Source organism: Chelon labrosus (genome assembly GCF_963514085.1).
Source record: "Chelon labrosus genome assembly, chromosome: 3".
NCBI lineage: Eukaryota > Metazoa > Chordata > Actinopteri > Mugiliformes > Mugilidae > Chelon > Chelon labrosus.
Window position 1 is genome coordinate 26,604,626 of NC_140339.1, and position 14,140 is coordinate 26,618,765.

The 14,140-nt window shown below is 39.2% G+C and overlaps 1 protein-coding gene across 2 annotated transcripts in view; it reads right to left on the reverse strand.

Annotated features, from left to right (window-relative positions):
- Positions 1 to 14,140, reverse strand: part of tead1b (TEA domain family member 1b) — a 43,889-nt gene that overhangs the window by 10,985 nt on the left and 18,764 nt on the right. The window contains exons 4-6 of one of the 2 annotated variants that reach the window (XM_084541559.1): positions 3,534 to 3,598; positions 1,682 to 1,744; positions 1,529 to 1,591 (exon numbers count right to left, since the gene is read on the reverse strand). In XM_084541559.1, coding sequence (XP_084397685.1) covers positions 1,529 to 1,591; positions 1,682 to 1,744; positions 3,534 to 3,598 — 191 coding nt within the window. The remainder of the gene's footprint in view (positions 1 to 1,528; positions 1,592 to 1,681; positions 1,745 to 3,533; positions 3,599 to 14,140) is intronic. The other variant, XM_084541560.1, reaches the window with a different exon arrangement.

Sequence of the window (14,140 nt, forward strand, 5' to 3'; positions counted from 1 at the left end):
AGACGAGACCAGAAACAGCAGGTTTTGCTGCCCCTCAGAATGAAGGGCACACTTGTATTTCTCTTTGCCACTGAACTCTAATTTGCTTTAAATGAGAAAAGACAGGGATTCATACAAAAGCTGTCTGTTTTTCTTCAGACAGCCGCCTGTGCCCCTGAAAGACCAGGCATTCATGTGGCTAGCTGCCTGTCTGACGGTCTCTCAGCATACACACACACACATACACACATACACACACAGATTAATGAGGGGTCATTAATTCGTGTTGAATACTGGGAGTGGAGCAAAGTGTGAAAGTCAAAACGTATAGTCAGCTCCCCAAGAGAAGAAGAAAATGGCACATGGGTGGAGTGTCCTTTGATATACAAGCATTACTACATAAAATACCTCAAATTACAGGTCAGTATTACTCAAGACTTCTTTCACAATGCTCTTCTCCCATTTTAATCTGCCATTCTGAGACACTTTCTTCAGTAATTTTAACAGATTTCACTATTTCTGAAATAACTGACAAGAACGCTCTGAAATGACGACATCTGAACTGGGAGGAAGGAAAGCGACTGACAGCCAGCGCATTGTGAGAGCCTGGAGTTATCAACAGATTGAAGGGAGAACAAGAAAAGCAGAGAGGGCATTTCAGAAACAGCCAGCTTCACGGTTATTCTCCGCTCTGAATGCACACCACTGAGCCTTTGACAGCGGGGAAAAGTTGGGTTACACTGTCAAAGGAGGTAGAGGTGTAATCTCCTCTTCATTTTTTTTTTTTTTTAAACACAGACCCCCCCCCTTGCCATGCCCCCTCTATTTCTTTTTTATAAAGTCTGCTTAGTAAGACATGTAAGTAGACCGATTTCCTCAGACCTTCAGCTCTCAGCCGCTCACCAACAGCCAACGCCAGCATGCCCCCTGACATGTGCACACCATTTGGTTTTACTTAATCTTTACAAATAGACAAACTGTAAAAGTTAGAGCCTGACCAGTAAAATTGTGTGTGTCACTGGAACTTGGATTAGCACTGACTTTTGTGGTTTAGAATCAATACAATGTTACGTCTACATATCTTTACGCATTAAGCGTTTTGTATTTATCGGCCAGTATGTTGTTTTCAATGTTTTCAATTGTCCTTATCAACCTCAAAAATCCGCCAGCCTATTGCATAATTAAAAAATAAAAATAAAAAAAATTACCGTATAATGGTAATCTATTTTCTCCATGATTATGAATGGAAATAAAAAACGTGTTTCACTATTATTATACATAGCCATGGATATGATGTGCAGCTGCTCTCATAGCAAATGAAAAGTAAATATAAGTAGATGAAACTAAAGTAAACAGGGACAGCATGTCGGAATATGGGTGTGAGATTACCGAAAAGGTGAGGGGAGGTTAGAAAACATGAACAGGCTACATTCAGCAGAGGATTTGGGTTAGAGGGAACCAGAGCACCAAGCATTCACTCTGTCACCACAGGAAACAGGAAGTTAAGACGCACAGCAACCAACAAGCCCAAAAGCAGAAAAGCGCATACCTTTAGCTTGGAATGAAACTCACGAGATTTCCTTCTGGCAAGAACCTGAATGTGACTAGACACCTGCGGGGTAGGGGAGGGGAGGAAAACAAAGGAAGAGCCTGTAACCATGGCAATGAAAAGCCCCCTGCAACTGGGCAAAGCCAGACGTACCTTAATGGCAGCTTGGATTTCTCGAACTTTCTTTCTTGCTAAGACCTGTATGTGACTAGACACCTCCATTAAAAAAGAGAAAAGGGAAAATAAAAAAAACAAGAAAACCAAAAAAGTACAAAGTGGATGACACATTTATTTCTTTGTTCAAAAATACTTGAGGGAGATAAGGTGCATAACAGAAGCATCTCCAAACCACACACCAAGCTAACAGCCAGTAAAGCGTTATGCTGTGTGTTGTCGTCACTTAAGTGAACTGATTAAGGAGGATGCAGGCCCCTTTAGCACACATTAAGAGTACACAGATGTGCTCTGCTGTGTGCTGAATGAAAATTGGCTGGTCTAGTATCCTTAAGGGAACCAGGCAAGGCATTTCTACAGCCAAGTTTAACTCTCACATTCATACAGTTTAAAATATATATATTCTCAGATGAAACATTCAGCAGTACAAGTAGCAGTTTGAAAGAGAAGTAATGTGTGTTGATTATGACTTTGAGAGGTAGATTTACATTCTCCTCTGGCACAATTCACACCCAAGGCGAGTACTCTGCACGATTGGAGTGATTTAATAGAAAAGCATCATCAAATGCTCTGCAGTTAAATATTTAGATTATTCAAAACCTTGTTATTTGCATTTGTGCTACAACTTGAGCTAAAAGCAAAAATTAATCAGCAACATTTGCTTTCATACTTCTTCAAGCAAATATGCACGAGCCTCTTCAATGCAATGGTTTCATTCAAGTTCAGTTCATTTTCCAATGGATTTATTATCTCGATGTTCATTGGAGCCCTAACTTGTCTTGTTTTGTGTTCAGATATTCCATCTGTCAGGTTCAGCATAAAAAGAAGAAATAACACTTGAGAAGCTGGAATTTGTCAATTAAATATGACAATTCTGCAGATTTGATCTAAATTGACTAATCAATTAATCAAATACATACTGTACATGTTATGCATTTACAAGTAACAACAGGATCAAATGTGTTTCTTGGTATTGCTGTAGGTAAACAACTCTCTTTCTCTGTGGTCCAGACTGATCAATTCACGCACAGTGATCGAACGTTACTGTAGACCTCGGCTTGTTTATCACTGTCATTCAAGTCGGTGGTCATACAGGGAATTTCCTGTTTAGAGGGAAGATCAGTGGGCTTCAGACTGTTACTAAAGCACCACCAGAACTATTCAATATCAGGTCATTGGAATACAAGAACCAAGTGTGTCTTTTATTTATTTCAGTACTACAATCCCCATGGCATGCTGTACAATATAAGAGAATGACTAAGAACCTTTTTTTTTATTAAATTATTATTTTAAATTCTTTGTGTTTATGTACATGACATACAGCACTGTTTACACTTTAATTAGAAAATCTGTACACAATAGTAATGAATTCTACTCTGATGAAGTGCACAACCTCCATTTAGTCATGCAGCAAGCATGTACTGGGAACTTTGAGGAATTGTAGTTTCTCTCAAAATTTCCTTTTTACTGTAATTACTTCATTGTATGCAACATGTTTACTGTAGACAATGGAAGACTGCATTTTAATTTAAAGGCTGACATCATAGCATTTAAAAGGAGAATTTATTTTTTTCTCCAGTACAAACCTACTCCACCTACAATTCTATATGTACTTATTAGTGCAAGGAGGAGTGATGAATCATAATCTAGGGACACCTGTTCATACAACAGTGACAGGGGATTTGTCACCATCAGAAGTCTCCTTGACAGCTTAGCATTGTCTTATTCTCTGTCTTGCTTTGTGTCTCTCTTGCAGATACAAAGGCAACACATTCAGATTTGACAGCCCTCTGACGCTTATGCAATGGGGACATCTCTTCTTCTGTCTCACCTGCTTCCGGGTCCTCGTCTTCCCCGTCCGAAGCTTGATGTATCTGGCTATCAGTTCATTTCGACCTGGATGAAACATGAAAATGGAGAAAAAAAAAAAAAAAAACAATGAAAGATAGTCTCAAGGCAAAGTAAGAAAATGTCAATTGTTTTTAAAACATTGAGAAAGCTTAGTGTTCAGCGGTTACTGAGTGTCATTGTCTGATTCTTCAGTGTGATCACTTGTCATGTTCCAAGTATTCTGCACACTTCTTCTGCTTCTGGATTTATAATAATCTATCAAACACAAGTGACCGTTATAAGAAATGCATTTGAATTACGGTTTGACAACAAACCAGACGCTGCAACATCAGCCACAAACAAACAAAACATGGCATTATAGTTTGTAAGTGGAATCTGTGTTTTTATTTTAGTGCTCACAGGGCTGCTTGTGCATACCTTATACCATAGGTTAAAGTTAGGAGGCATTTTATACTTAAAACTGTAAAATATATAGCTTTGTTCAAAGCTGATAATTACAAATTGTCTAGGACATTATCTGATAGTCTGAGTGCGTGCAAAGAAGGAGATATGTACATCTAAACAAACCAGACCCAGTTCCCCATATGACAACAGGACAACCTTTCAAAATTAATCTAATTCAATCTTATTCTCTTCAAAGCCTGATGCTTTGAAAGGAAACGGACCTGGCTGTTCAAGCTATTACGACAAATAATGGCAACTGAATATATTGAGTTTAAAACAGTGCAGCTCCGACTAAATTATAATTAAAGCATAGCTTTGTAGAGATTTCCAATTAACAACGGCCCCAAACATTCTTCTGCCCTCAGCTCTGCTCTAATTGCTGTAGCAATGCACATGACCCCTGCTTAGCCCTTTCATATGGTAATAACATGCCGCCAACCAAAACTATTACACAAATTATAGGTAAGGAGGCACTCTAATTATGTGTCCAGCTGTAGCCAACCAATGCCATGGATCTGGTCTACTCCTCTATGAAATTCACCAAACCAAACTCAATATAATGAAACATTTTTCTACCTTTACTTCATTATTAATTAAATGCCTTACTCTTGTAATGGCAAAATGGAACCACACAATACCGCACATGTGCTAATAAGCTGTAACTTAGGGAATCAGAAGGAAAGGCATTTTCAATCAGTGGCAATACATCAGGCATCACGGAATGTGAGACATTGCACGAGTAAACCTCAGATGCATAAATGTAGATAACATAGCATCCAGTGTCTAGTTAAAGAGGCTCCTCTATTTGTCCATTGTTTGTACAACGGAAACAAAAAGTAGTTAGCTGGGTTTAGCTTATATTACAACCCCAACCCCAAGATCCATTACGACCATATAGTGAGGCTGCAACTAAAAAGTCAATCTACTAATCATTTTCTCAATTAACCATTTGGTCCATCTCGAAAATATTAATTTATGTGTCTTAAGTTATAAGACTGATTAATTAATCGACTAATGGTTTCCACTTACTGGCAATCCTTTCAAAAATATTACATGTCTTAAGATATAAATATAAAATGTCTTAAGAAGTTTTAACAGATTTTTTTGTGCTCTGTACCATTGCAGTAAAAAGTAAAGTTAAGAGTCTTAATAAAAATACTGTATACAATCCTTAGCAACATGAAATCCCTGACACTTATATCACCCGACCTAGTGCCACACCTACACATTTTGTTGTGTAACAGAGAGGGGAGGGAGGAGGTTTGACATCAACATGTAGTACACTGGTTAACCCTGAAGCCCTTTTCACGCTGAACATTTACGCAAGGCCAGCCTGAGTGAACCCAGTCATGTGACCTCACACTACAAATAAACAACATCTGGGGATTTACACTTCCAGCCTGTCCAGTGTGCCTGCAGTGTAAACTTTACCAGATGAAGCGGGGACCTGCACCATTTTCAATAATTCACACACTGTGGAAACACAACATGACAATACAGGCATTCATGCAAACTCCTGATTCCTAGATCAAAGCACACAAATGGCCAGCTGAAAGCTTGCTTACTGTTGAATAATTCATTCTTTTCACCAGGCTGGAAAAAAGCTCAGTGGGTCCTGGCTAGCCTGCGTTCTTTTTTTTTTTTTCTAGTCTGTGTTTGTGCTGCTGAACAACAATTGTTGAAAAAAATGTGACTGTCCACATGAAGGACAAAAAAATGTTTCAGACACAGCTCGGCTTTTTCCACCTGAAATTCATGTGGTGAAAACATTTCCACAAACTAACAAAGAAATTATCTTCCACAAAAAGAAAAGAAAAAGGCAATAATAGTAATCTGAAAAGTTGGCCTTATTGAAGCATGTGGATATGTGGATTTATGATTTACAATACTAACTTTCATTTGTCCTCATACTTTTTATAAGACTGCAAAACTAATAATGTAACTGTGTTGTAAATGTTGGTAATGAAAGATACACTACCAAACACTAAGTAATGTATCTTTCACACTTATTGTGATGGATGCTACTGGTAGCATTATTTACAAAATATATAGTAGGATTATTTACAATATATACAGTGTACTAATGGACAGTGAAATGGAAAGAGTACAAATACAAATGCATTATATTTTTTTTCAGAGAATAAAACTTCTCATCGGTCACCTAAACCTCAACTAAAACAAAAATTTTTTACACTTACAGAAACAATCATGAGTACATTTGAAACAGCTGCCTGTCAGTACATCAATGATAATATTTTAGTAGTTCACTGGAAAATATCAGAGCTAAGAGCTAGAGCGCTTTGCTTTGAGGGCTTTTTCAAAAATGCCCCTTCTCTGTTCAAAACGTTTTCTTCCTATTAGTTTTGAAGGTCCATCCCGGAGGGTACAGCCTGGAGACGGCTGAGAAAATTAACTCTTTATGGGTTCATCCTGTCACTCTATGGATTAAGTATTTCTAGTGTTACCGCTGAGCAGATTTGTTCTGTTCAGCAGCTGGAGGAGCCCTCCACCTGGCCACAGCGAACGCTCTCTCTGAATCTCAATGACTCTGGAGGATCTGCAACATATGAATGGCACTCCAGCGGCAGCCACACAAAGAGGTGGTGGCTGAACTTTCTCTAGACTGTCTCCAAGTAGCCAATTCCTCATTCATTCAGAAATCCAATTTGGGCTTCAGCATCCTCTCTCCATGAAACCTACCACAGACTCCCTCTGTTGTGAATAACAATGGAGTGTGTTGTCACAGTCCACTGTGGACCAACCTCAGAGATTCCACACCCTATAATAACTTCCATAAAACCACCATTTTCTAAATCAATAACTCATGACTTGAGCTCGACATGCATCATGTCATAAGGACTTGCTGATTTACTTTTTGCATATGTTCTGCACAATCTTTAATTCTGTCTCTTCCTTTCCGTCTGTTATAAGCAGACGGATTATTATCATGTGATCAACAATTTCAGAAAACAGTGAATCATGCCAACAACAAAACGCCAAGATCCTGTCTCAAATTGCTTGCTTTGGATTTATAAATGGATACACTTGGTTTTCTGTTGGATGTTGTTGTAATTCATCATGTGAAAAACACAGAGAAAGAAGGACATGGAACTGTTCTCACACTTAAACCAACATCCGTCCTTTCTCTCATTATTGGCCTTCATAATGTAAAAAGATGAGCGGTGATAATAGCCAACATGCTATGCACTGTGATTGGTTATCACATATAACAGACGACCATCTTTCCACATTTTTGCAGCTCATGTCAATTTTTCATTCACAATTCTAGGCCACCCAAAACAGCCAAAATCAAGGTTTGTGGAATTGGCCTGCAAGGAATCTAGCCGTCTAAAACACAATAAATTAGGTTCTTGTCCTTGACTTTATTTCTATTTCACGAACGACTCTGGCCACAACCAGACAAAAAAAAAGATTACAATTATCTTATAAATGTGGGCCTTGGTGCAGTTTTGTACAAAATGTATTTATACCCTCGAACTGTGGAACAGTCGTGTTCGAGCATTAGTCACTTCAGCTGTGAGAGCTATTCGAACCACTACAGGGCTTCTTGTTACATTATTTCATCGTTTTTACAGCAATTCCCATCACTCTGTTGATGTTAAGAGCCTCGCAATAGAACAGAAATGTGTTGGGATGTTCCAGTAAAGAAACAGCAAGTTTATAAACACATTTTAGGTTTACAACATTAGGTTTACATTTTTATTTAATTGAGGTTCCTCCCAGTGAAGAAACTGGTATATCCTGACATTCCTACGGTGGATTACACGCTGTATGACTGTTGGACATTGGTTTAAAAATGTTGAGTCTAGCCAGAGGCCTTTGCTCTTCAGTTTAGAGGGACAGACACCAAAACCTGACCTTTACGGATGATGAATTAGATGGCTGAGAATGCTCTGTTATCAAACTATTGTAGCTGCACTGGAATTATTTTAAGGCTCTTGCACCCTGTTTACTTCATCACACTCTAGGACTCCATAAGGCCCTAGATGAACACATTCTTTCATTTTCTTTGTATTATAATTAATATATATATATATATATATATATATATATATATATATATATATCAGCTCATCTCAGCAATTGGAAGAGGGCTGGCAGGAGCTGATAAAAACATTATGTCACATACTTCTGTGCACCCCATAAGCAACATAATGTTAAAGAGGTTTTCGGAGACTTTAACAACACGTGATGTAAAGGTATGTCAGGATATAAAATTTAGTTAAAATACCAACAATTGGGCTCTCACATGCATTGGCACCAGTAAGTATATGAAAAGTCCAACACAAAAGCCTGTCAGTGAATTCCCTACCAAGGTCTTTATGAACCTGTGTAACATAAATACTGGAGCTAATTTAAGTAATGCCATATTAAACTGTTTAACTGTCTGGTTGCATCCTTACAGAGGCAAGAACAATAGTTTATTGCTCTGCTTCAGATTTTTTTCCTCTTTCCTCTTTTTAAAAGCATCCATTTCCTGGAACAGCACTTTTTTTCCTCTAATGCAGGCACAACCACAGTCACATCTGGTCCAGCACTCTGCCATGAGTGAGCGCCGGGCCTGGCCGGGAACCAGTCGGCAGATTGCCTACATGTGTGTGGCTTCTACCATTTGAGCTTCTCTGCGTGGCGGCTGACGGGGCAGCCTCACGGAACAGAAAGCAATAATGTGTTGCCCTTCAGCACATTAGGAAGTTATGTCATTATGTTCAGTTCTTCATTTTTTAATCAACAAGGCTTACAATATTACTAAATACAGATAGAAATCATCAAAAAGCACAACATTAATAAAATAAATTCATATTTTTCCATTTCAGGCTATACTTTCATATGCTACAGAGCCAATTCAGAAAATAAACTTTTCAAACTGTTTTTTTTTTTTTTGATGGTTCTACCTTTTCAGGCATGAGAACTTGTCGCTTTTACTTCAAGACATTGGTCTAAAGCGATCATTTTAAAGGCTTTTGACTGAGTGTGCGTCTAATCAGTTATGAGAATACGTCTTTGTAAGGCTATTCTTTTATTTAAACAAACATTTGATTTACTCTGTTTTTTCGTCAGTTAGTTATGTAGACCACAACCCAGTGTTTTTTGTTTTTCTGTGTGTGTGTATGTGCATGTGTGTGTGGCGGGCCAACACAATGGCCCCAGCTTTCCTGTCATCCGTGATAGATGACTCAAGGGTCTCAGGCAGACATTAGCATCACAATGTACTAAACCAACAATATGAAGGCATCCGTCCCAGGTTTTGGGAAAAGGAGGCAGGGACAGGAAGCCTTTTGCTAGAAATATCAATGGGAAACCACTGCTTGCCAAGTGAAGGAGAACCTGTGACTTGCGGCTTCAAAGAAAAAATGACAGTGCCCTTTTTGGGGGGAAACAGCATGCTATCAGTTTAGCATTATGTTAGCCTTGGCTAAGAGGTCAAACACTATGCTGGCAACCTGTGTGAGGAATCATCTCACGAGAATAAAGCACGCTGATACGGTGAGAACACAATATGTCAGTTATGTAATCACAACTAAATATAAAATGACCCTGCAGGTGTTTCCTGAAGAAAATGAAGCTACAACATTTACAGGTCTTTTCTGTCTGTTTGGTAACAATCCAGGTTAGCCCTCCAGAGTATTAAAGTTCCTTTAACAATCTCTTGTGGAAGTCAGAAGATAATGGCTGGTTGCTAATGCTTTAACTCAGTGTATTGTTGCTTTCTTACACTGGAAGTGTAGGTCCATAAGAAAGACTTCAAGGCCAGAAGTTGCATGAGTGACGCAACTATGATCACGAACACTACTCCCATTCTCAGATACACAATAGAAATCCCTCCTCCTCCAACTAACTCATACTCTCTCACACACAGACAAACCAACCCAATGCCTGTGGGCTAAAACGGAAATCTTCTTATAAACTGGCTCTGCATGTATGCGTTTGATTCAGTTGATAATTGTGTAAACATAATAACCAGGAAGTATATAGTTCACACATAAATCTATCTTTTTATTGTTTTACTATATGTGATGTCATTTTTCACTTTCTTGATTGTGTGGAAGGTGATTATTATGGCAGTCTTTTTTTTAACATACTCTAATTTACACATAGCAGTTGTTTTATGTCTCATAAAACTCTCACAGGCTTTTTCAGTTCTGGAATCACATGCACTTGGGTGTTCCTCCCATATCCACAGGAAACAACTCTATTCAGTCCTCATTTAGACAAAAAAAAAAAAAAAAAAGAGGCGATGTAAAAACAAGAAAGCCTACAATTAGGACCAGTGTATTTACTTCAAAGCCTGAGAGTTTCTGAACTGAAGACAGATGGAGGAAGCACAGAGAGGGTTTGCCGTTTTGTTTGAATCTCAATCTCGAATGCATAACAAGTCAGCAAAGCTTGAATCTAATCAAATGCAATTGCTCAAGATTAATTTACAGAGACCCCCTATTTCACTGCAAATTCCCTTCTAAATTTAGGGCAAAATGTTAAAGAATTTCCAAAAATCTGTAAAGAAAAAAATGAAAAATACATGATTTCTACCCATGTTACAGTGCAATAAAACCATTGGTGCCGATTCTCCCAATTGTGCCATTGAACCACCACAGAAGAAGAGGTGGGGATGATGTAAATGATGTGTCAACCGTTCCATGTATCAATTTCAAGATGGTTACAGCCTCCTCATCACTCCATGTAGATCTTCAATTTTTTTGTTGCTTCAATGAGCACTTACGTGTTCATCTAATCATAATTTATTTGCCGTTTGTTTCTTTTAATACATAGAACTATTCCAGTGTAAAAGTACAAAAACTTTCCAGCATTGGCATTCAGTTATTTTCTGCACAAACTCAAGCTCCACAACAGGCACCACACATGTTTAGACTGATTCCAAGTATTGTCCAGGATTTAAAAACCAGTCACGAAAATGGAGTTCTCTATACAATGCAGTGTGCAACTGTAATTAACAGCTCTTTAAAAATCCATTTTTCTCTGCACACCAAAAGAAATCAATACTTAACTTCGAATGACCTTATTGAGCTAGATAAAAGGCTTTATTGCAAGGGCTGGGTCAGGAGCAGTTGAGCTAATGTGTTAGCTGAGCAGTGGGGGATTAAAGGTGAGGTGTTCTCTCAAAATCTTACAAGACATCACAAAGCAGCAGGTCACTAACCTGAGCCTTCCTGGAGACACTGAGGGGATTACAGCAGCCAACCTCTGCTGAACTGTGGCTGTATTCAGACGTAAAGACAGCCTCTTTATCACTCAGCAGGTCCAACCCATTCTATTTCCTCTCTCCTCGCTCTGCACCTCTCAAACAAGGCCAGAGCTGAAACCTGCTAGTCCCAACTCTGTGCAATATACTCACAGGGGACCAATTTGCACAGCCAGCCCTTGTCTGAATCACTCTATCAATTAGGAGCCACTGTGTTTATCATCATATACATTATTGTAGAGGCTGGCTCGGTCATTGTGCTGAGGTCTGTCTCTCAGGAGAGGGAAAGGGATGAAATAAATGACCAGGGAGCAAAGCCACAGTTGGACAGACTGCTGGACTAATCTGAAAGGACGGCTGTAATTATGAGTCTCCCGAGGAACTGGCTGTGTGGCAAGTCCAATGTGTGAACATGCCGCTAACAGTCAGGAAGGTGCACTGCCCCCCTTCTCCACAACAAAGTAAGACACTGAGTCAAATCAATATTTTCAATCTCTCACAATCAATTCAGCATCTGAGCACAAAGGAAGACATGTTGGTCGTGACCAATATGTATAAATGAAAAGTCAAACTTTGTGGTCATGATGGGCTCTTATCTGTTCTTTTGTAATCACGAGCACAAACTGGGTGAGTCTTGGCTAAAAGTTATAGTTGAAGGTTTGGAGAAAGGCAGGGTACCACACCGTCCAGATACAGTCCAGAAAACAGTCCAGATATTCACTACATAATAAACATGCAAGTACGGTTATATGACAAAGGCAGGTTATATGATATTAGGCTCAGATCATAATAGCATTAAGTACAGTAATTGTATGGCTACGGCTACAGTATTCCTCTGTTTCCAGTGATGCTGTCAATGCTGACAGACCTTTCTCTGTTTCTCTACCAGGAAAGAAAGAGATGACAGTCCGTGTTAGCACTGGAGTGTAGTCCCTGTGCTCTGGATGAGAGGATAACAGTGGCATTCAGATTCCATTCAAATGTTGATTACACAAAATGGTCCCCATCAGTATGAGATGATCTTATCAGAATAAAAGTGTTTCATCAACGGGATATGATGTAATCAGCACAAAACAGATGATTTTTGTTGAAGAGAGCACAAAAAGTGACACTGCATCTTTAAGAAGCCCAGAGTCTCTCTGTGTTTTAGTCAAACAAAAGCAGCCAATTGGGAACATGCAACCTGAAACCAGAGGGCCTCACACAGACCTCAGAGCAGGGACACACCCCATGTACTCCTGATTCATGCAGGCACAGAGCCACAGCCTGCCATCTATCCATTTAGTGCAAACACTTCCACACAGACAATCTGAAACACATAGTCTCATAGATCAGTTTGTTTAGCTTCTCTCCGGTGCTGATTTGGAAATGAAACTTAATTTAAAATGAATTCAGCAACACTCTCAGTGATACTCTATTTGATTCTGAAAGCATTATCCACTATCGTTGTGAGGTTCTTTATCATGTCCAAGTTTGTTAAATAGTTGCTTAAAGCCTTTTCACAAATAAAGTGTTTCTTTACTTAATATATACAGAGCCAAAGGAAAAAAACTGCCATCTTTCAACACTCAAACCCTCACAAGTAACATCACCTCACAGTCTGATCATCATCATAGCTTCTTACACCTCGATTTCCTCTATCTCCACTGTCTGTGGTAAGCAGCCCTGTGAGGCATGAAACCTCGACAACACGAGGCTGTGGGCAGGGGACTGGAATCTCACACGAGTCACAACATGTTATGCTTGGTCACCACAACATGGACACGAGTTAGAGCTGAAATCTGCACCCGGAACAGACTGCCACAAAATAATATGCACTTCAAAATCAATTCTGCTGCTCAGCAACAGGGGAGCTCTAAATGTATTTCCATTTTGGGACAGAGTCTCATTAATTGCACATTCTCAGAGCCACAGAATACACAAATAGACGATAAGATAAAGATATGTAGGAAAACAAAACACACACAGTGACAAACACTGGATCTAAAATCATCTGTTATCTCGATGTTCCCGTTGGCTGCTGTCCACACAGTTGCAGTAGCGTCTGCTGGGTATAGCAGACCCATGTATGTACCACTCTCAAAACAACATGTGCAGATGGCTTGTTGAAAGAGACACAAAAAGATCAGATAAAAACAGACCTGAATTACACAAGTCAACTGTTGCATGTGCCTGAGCACTGAATAATGCATAAGTCCAAATTAAAGAGCATTTCACACTGTTGGAGATACAGGATGTCAGTGTGACAGACCTTTCATGTGTGTGTAATCTTCTCTTCTGGAAATATTTTGAAGCCACACAGATCAGTCATACAAACTCCTGTCTCTGGCCTGTGTCTTAAAGTGCGTTACAATATCAAATACAAAATCCATACAAATCATGGCTTCATGGCAGAATAACGTACATTTACCTAACACAGGACTAAGTTTTAGATTCAGTCGCTCTCGCGCTCACTTGGTCTCTTTGACTCTTTTCATCTTACTCATTTTAGAATAGGCAGGAAGGCAGTTCCAGCAATTGTTTTCCCATCACAAATGAGGCAGAGTCCTGCTTGTTGAAGCATTTGCATCAGAGGTACTGTAGGTCCATGTTTGCTTCCCGTTTCCGTGTCAGGTTAAAAAAAAGTATACAAATCTATAGGGACCTACAGTGAATAAATAACCAGTCTGTCACAACCCAAGCTTCAAATCTTGAAGCTTCTTGAAATTCAAAATGACTTCTCCCTTCCCTCATTATACCTGCATCAGTACTATTTACACTTTCAAAAGTTACTCCTTTTGAGGAACACATAAAATAATTGGACTTTTTTCACTACCGTGTGTGTAAAAACACGGTAGTCTTACACTGACAATGGCAGGGTAACAAATGAGGGATTATTCTGGAGGTGTGTGATGCCTCTCCTGCAATGAAGTTCCTCACAC